At 45.5% G+C, this 6,499-nt stretch overlaps 1 protein-coding gene across 1 annotated transcript; it reads left to right on the top strand.

The window, feature by feature from the left end:
• Window positions 1-451: 451 nt before the first annotated feature.
• LOC119302058 (heat shock 70 kDa protein, mitochondrial-like) lies at window positions 452-3,767 on the top strand. Its single transcript, XM_037579076.1, has 5 exons — window positions 452-644; window positions 816-892; window positions 1,001-1,079; window positions 1,612-2,178; window positions 2,294-3,767. The coding sequence occupies exons 1-5, from the start codon at window positions 570-572 to the stop codon at window positions 3,548-3,550; spliced, it is 2,055 nt and encodes a 684-aa protein (XP_037434973.1). The 5' UTR covers window positions 452-569; the 3' UTR covers window positions 3,551-3,767.
• Window positions 3,768-6,499: the final 2,732 nt, after the last annotated feature.

The raw sequence follows: 6,499 nt of genomic DNA, 5'->3' as shown, positions 1-6,499 counted from the left end.
AGGTAGTTGTAGTACATATTTAAGCCCTTTTTTTACTATAAGAAAACTCATTGAGTCTAGAGAAACGGTGCGAAAATTAGTAGGCACGAACCCTTTGGTCACGCCATGCCGGACAGTGTTGTTGCATTATCGTCCAAGAAAGCAAAATCCCCATACTTCTCCATGCCGCATTTATTCCAGACCAGCTTTGCATTTGACTTTTTGCCACGTCGAGAAAGATGTAAAGAAAACAAATTCCTTCCGCAAAAAGAAACGTTCTCCGCCACCCAAACGACCGAACCCCGAACGAACGGACGGGGGCGAGGCCGCTCGAGCCGTCTGGAATCTTCCGGCCCGCCACCCCGGGCCCACCGCCAGCCACACACCCATCAGGAAAAAGAATGACGGGAATGCCCTCGCCCCCCATTTCTTTCCCCTTCCCCAAGCCGGTGCGGCGGGCCGCCAGGGGTTTAAGAGCAGAGGCAGCCTCCCGCTAGGGTTTTTCGGATCTCACCTCTGCCCCTTTTCTCCGTCCCCCGACTCGCCGCCGCCGCCGCCGGGAGCCGACGACCCAAGCTCGAGCGCCAGCCATGGCCATCGGATCTCTCCTCGCCTCGCGGCTGGCCAGGTCCGGCCACGCCCTCGCCACGCGCGCCATCGCTCAGGTGCCACCCCCCTCCCCCCCCTCTCCCCATCTCCATGTGCTTGCATTTTCTCTTGTTCCGCGGCCGGGCGCTGGTCTCTTCTTGGATCGGCGCGCGGATTTAGGGGTTCATTATTCGTGCTGTGATGTTGATCTGATGCGTCTTTGTGCTCCGCTGGTGTGATCTGACCAGGCTCCCAGGACACATCAGCATCATCACGCGACGTCTCCCCTGCTCTCCAGGCTCGGAGCCGTGGCCCGCGCTTTCAGGTAATCCTCGATGTTGGATGTGTAGATCGTCTACTGTGTGCTGTTTGTATCTGTCCTGCTTCTTGCTTGTTCGGTACTGAGATGGATGTATATTCTGTGCCTGTGCAGCTCAAGGCCCGCTGCCGCCGATGTCATCGGGATCGATTTGGGCACGACTAACTCATGTGTCTCCGTCATGGAAGGAAAGGTGTGATCTTGTTCTCTAATCACTGACTATGAAATTTGCCATATTCTCTGTATTATTAGACAGTTTAACAGCACTAGCATCTCTTGAATTTGTAAGGCAATAGCTGTATCCAGATGCACCTAGTACTATATCTTGAAATGCTGTAAAGTTTCAGTTTGATGACTATACTTCCAATTGGTATTGAATCATTGACAGTACTAGTAAAATGTTGTTAAGTTGCAGTTTGATTTTCTCCCTCCGTCACGGTTTAGAAGGCGCGCTTGGAAATTCTCTGGGACCTAGGTGGTTATCTATTGGTTGTGAGATGGGCTAAAAAATAGCTTTCACACTACGCATGCATATAGAAATAGTATATAGGAGTACTAATTAGCTACTAGAAATAAATGCAATGCGCCCTAAACCTTGTCTGTTGTGGAAACACACGCAAATTTAACTGTGCCTTCTAAACTGTGACGGAGGAAGTATATACATGCTTTTAATTGGTTGTGAACTGGTGACACTATTAGTAAGACTGATCAATTTGTTTGTACAGACACCACGGGTGATTGAGAATGCTGAAGGTGCGAGGACAACACCCTCCATTGTTGCCACAAACAGCAAAGGCGAGATCTTGATCGGCATCACTGCCAGTCGACAGGCAGTGACAAATGCCGAGAACACAGTTCGTGGGTCCAAGCGCCTGATTGGTAGAGCTTTTGATGACCCCCAAACACAGAAGGAAATGAATATGGTGCCTTACAAGATTGTCAGGGGAACAAATGGTGATGCCTGGGTGGAGATGGCTGGGAAGTCATACTCCCCAAGCCAGATTGGTGCCTTTGTTCTTACCAAGATGAAGGAAACTGCAGAGGCTTACCTTGGCAAGTCAGTCTCCAAGGCTGTTATTACAGTCCCAGCTTATTTCAATGATGCTCAGCGTCAGGCCACCAAGGATGCTGGTAGGATTGCTGGGTTGGAGGTGATGAGGATTATCAATGAGCCCACTGCCGCAGCTCTGTCGTATGGAATGAACAACAAGGAGGGCCTGATTGCTGTATTTGACTTGGGTGGTGGCACATTTGATGTATCAATCCTTGAGATTTCTAATGGTGTTTTTGAGGTAAACACCTTTCTTCAGATGACTCCACTACATATCCTAAATAGTTTTTTAAAGCGTGTGTTCTGATCATAGTATCGGTATCTTGTTCTGATCATAATGCTTGTATCTTGTTCAGGTCAAGGCAACCAATGGAGATACTTTCCTTGGCGGTGAGGACTTCGATGCTACATTGCTCAACTACCTGGTTAGTGAATATAAGAACTCTGACAACATTGATCTGAGCAAGGACAAGTTGGCCCTGCAAAGGCTCAGGGAAGCTGCTGAGAAGGCGAAGGTTGAGCTTTCCTCGACTCCACAGACTGAAATCAATCTCCCCTTCATCACAGCAGATGCCTCTGGTGCGAAGCATTTCAACATTACCTTGACCAGATCAAAGTTTGAGTCTCTTGTGGGCAACCTCATTGAGAGAACTCGCATCCCATGCACAAACTGCCTCAAGGATGCTGGTGTTTCTGCAAAGGAGATTGATGAGGTTCTACTGGTTGGTGGTATGACAAGGGTGCCAAAGGTCCAGGATATTGTTTCCCAGATATTCGGCAAGTCCCCAAGCAAGGGTGTCAATCCTGATGAGGCTGTTGCCATGGGAGCTGCCATTCAGGGTGGTATCTTGAGGGGTGATGTGAAGGAGCTCTTGCTGCTGGATGTCACGCCCCTTTCCCTTGGTATTGAGACTCTTGGAGGCATCTTCACAAGGCTAATCAACAGGAACACAACAATTCCAACCAAGAAGAGCCAGACCTTCTCCACTGCTGCAGATAACCAGACGCAGGTTGGAATCAAGGTGCTTCAGGGTGAGAGGGAGATGGCTACAGATAACAAGCTTCTTGGTGAATTCCAGCTTGAAGGCATTCCACCAGCCCCAAGGGGTATGCCACAGATTGAGGTCACTTTTGACATTGATGCCAATGGAATTGTCAAGGTGTCAGCAAAGGACAAGTCCACCGGCAAAGAGCAAGATATCACCATCAAATCGTCAGGTGGCTTGTCTGACAGTGACATCGAGAAGATGGTCAAGGAGGCCGAGCTGAATTCTCAGCGGGATCAGGAAAGGAAGTCGTTGATTGACCTCAGGAACTCTGCAGATACCACCATCTACAGCATCGAGAAGAGCGTCAGCGAGTACAAAGACAAGGTCCCTGCTGAAGTTGTCACGGAGATCCAGTCTGCTGTCTCTGATCTGAGAGCAGCAATGGCTGGCGATGATTTGGACGCCATCAAGCAGAAGCTGGAGGCGGCGAACAAGGCAGTCTCAAAGATTGGACAGCACATGCAGGGTGGTGGCGGGGCTGCCGGTGGTGACAGCGGCAGCAGTGGTGGTGGCGACCAGACTCCAGAAGCTGAATACCAGGACCCCAAGGAGGCCAAGATGTAGATTTGTTCTGCATCAGGTTTCTTCTACTTTTTTGTGTACCCAGTTTAGGAAGTTAATATCTTTATCCTACCTCCGTCTGTTTAGGTTTTTCTAAGAGGGCTATGACGATACCTGTAACATTTTGGCAATTGTTCGAATTGCGGATAAATTGTGAGAGGAGCAAACTCATAACCTATATCGGTTAATATATTTGGCCATTTGCCACATTGTCTTGCTACGTACCTTGTGTTTTTTGCAAGTTCCTGATGTCTGGTCTTGTTTATTTATTTATTAAGCTGCTTTTGTTTTTATTCCTTCACTATAAGCTCCTGATAATGTAGTTTGTTTAACATGTCTTATTCTTAATTAATTTATTAGTATTACTTAAGAGTTGTAATCTGGTGTCCAATGCAAAGTGAAATCCAATATAATCTGGATGAGCATTGGCACTGCTGCCTGCATAGTCTCAGTTGCACCTTGAGCTAGTCATACTGTCGTTTTGACTTGTAAGTTGTATTCTTGTGCTCAGGTCAGCTTATGATGATTCCGTTCGCTGAACCAACTTTTGCTACTACCATGTTGTCTGGGTAATCAACTTCCGTCGCTATATCTACAGATTATCTGAAATAAATTTCAGCAGTTCAGCAACAGGGGTCATAGCACGAGAAGTTCTTTGTGTTTTATGATGTCTGAAAGCAATCAACGCGCAAACAATTGTTTTAGCATCAACCTGAACCTAAGAGTGAGAAAATCAAAATTGACAAAATAGAAATTGTTGATAAGGCTTGGCACGAAGATGGGGACATTAGGGGGAAGTTGTAAGTGATCGTTGTGGGATAGATGATTCATTTCATTGCAGAACGCTTACAACCTGAAAGGGAGCAACATTCGTGCAACAGTCTATAGATTACATGAAAATGGAAACATACACTTCTGCATAACATGTTAATTACTCGAATAGTGTATGTTTACCCATTTTCATGAACTTCTTTGAGTATAGTGTCGAACCATTCGCTGACTTTATTTTTGTGGCATTTTTTACCAGCTCCCTATTCTCCGAGAGTGAACGCGGATGCATCATGAGTGTCAGACAGTCGGTACCAGTCCTGAAGGTGACTTTTTCAGCGGAGGACTCTCGACATAGACCTCAACCAAACTGAGCCACAGAAACAGCTCCTTGACCTTGACCCCGGTGACCTTCTTGATCTTGCCCTTCTTGACGAAAGCGGTCACCTCGGGGGCATAGGAGACCGTCTGCTTGATCTTCTTGAAGGTGTGCTCGTTCTTCTTCTTCTGAAGCATCCACATGAAGCTGCTCTCGCGGTTGTACCCGACCTCCTCCATGTCGCTCATTGGAAATAGGCCTTTTGGGAGGCCAAGCTCTTCGAGGAGCTCGACGGACCTCTTCTTGCAGACGTCGTCCCCCTTACAACCTTGGCGCCAGAGCGGTGGCTCTCGACCAGCTGGGACGCCATTTGAGCAATGTCTTGTCCGGGAATGGTTTGCTTCGGAAGTGGGGCTTTTGGTTTGCTGGATTGGCAGATGACAGATCAGCTTGTTGGTTATATAGATGCTGCAACCTTTAGTGGCTTGGAAGTGAAAACCGGCAGCTCTCCTCTATGGACTTCTTCTTTCAGATACTTCTTTTCTTGAAGAAAAAAAAACGTCCAGCCATATCTGACCATTGAAATGCCTTAACGCTGAAGTCCACAGCAGAACACTGGAGTTTAGCTGGTCACGGATGACTAAATTGACCATGGCTTATATTGTTGTAGAAGTGCCTGTGATCTTGTCTAAGAAGCCGGGCTCCGTACCAAGTATGAAAAGAACACTCATTCAAGATTCTTTTTTTTTGCGGGGTCACTCATTCAAGATTCTTAAAAAGAAACATAACTTGTTTATCTCGAGTGGTACAAAAATTCAGTTCCTGAGTAAAAAAAAGTTCCCATTATACTTTGACTCGAACAAGCTTTGTAAGCAACGCAATCCACCAAACGCTGAATGTTTTTCACATAAACTGAGAAATTATTCAACAATGTAGCAGTCTAACTGGCCTGATCATATCATGTATGTATGTTCAGGATCTCCCAAAGTTCCTCACCTGCATCTTGCATTCGTTCCCAATAGTTGTCAAATTAGGTTCTGCTATTAAAGAACAGAGTAGCTTGGCATCCATATCAATTCACCGAATTATGTTTTGCCTATTTAACTGTTTGGAATAACTTACTTTGGCATATTTCCCAGCTGTTTTTCCTCACCAAATTAACAAAACATATTCCATAGTTTAGCAATCACGAACTTAGTCATTTTACAGCTATTTTTCACATCAAATTATAAGATAATTTAACAACAGAAAACTTAGCCTCAAACTAACTAATTTCTAGCAACCCTAAACTTAGAATGAGAAATAATATGATGATCATGCAGCCTCAGCCATAGCAGTAGGGGTTCTTAGGTTTTGGCTAGTTGAGGTTTGCTTTGGTTTGTGCTTTTGTCCTGTTTTTTTTCGTTTGCATTTTTTCAGTGTTCTTCTAATACAAAACTACATCTGAGAGAAGAACTTGTTATCACATAAAAATGTGCGCCTAAGAAAAAATGCAAAGGACACTAGCCATCTGTTTTCCATTGGCGCAAATATGGAAATAATCTCCGATGATCTGATATTAGTGAGAAAATTAAAATCAACAAAATAGGAAATTATTCCACTATATCGCCATCCCACTCTCGCTCCTGCTCTGTTTGTTCGAGACATTGATACAACATACATCCACAATGATGCAATGTTAAAATCAACATGAGAATCCAGATACCGAGGGCCAAAATTTGATTTCTTTTGTGCATGTCATGGTTCAAGTTGTATTTCAGAGCCTTGCTTAATTATTTGTTGATAAGGTCCTTGTTCTCTCTCACACAAAGATGGGGACAACAGTGGGAAGTCAAGAGTGATCGATGTGGGAAAGAAGAGGGGGT

Source organism: Triticum dicoccoides, chromosome 5A (genome assembly GCF_002162155.2).
Source record: "Triticum dicoccoides isolate Atlit2015 ecotype Zavitan chromosome 5A, WEW_v2.0, whole genome shotgun sequence".
Taxonomy (NCBI): Eukaryota; Viridiplantae; Streptophyta; class Magnoliopsida; order Poales; family Poaceae; genus Triticum; species Triticum dicoccoides.
Note: the sequence above shows the minus strand (reverse complement) of the source record. Positions and strands in the feature narration are given on the sequence as shown.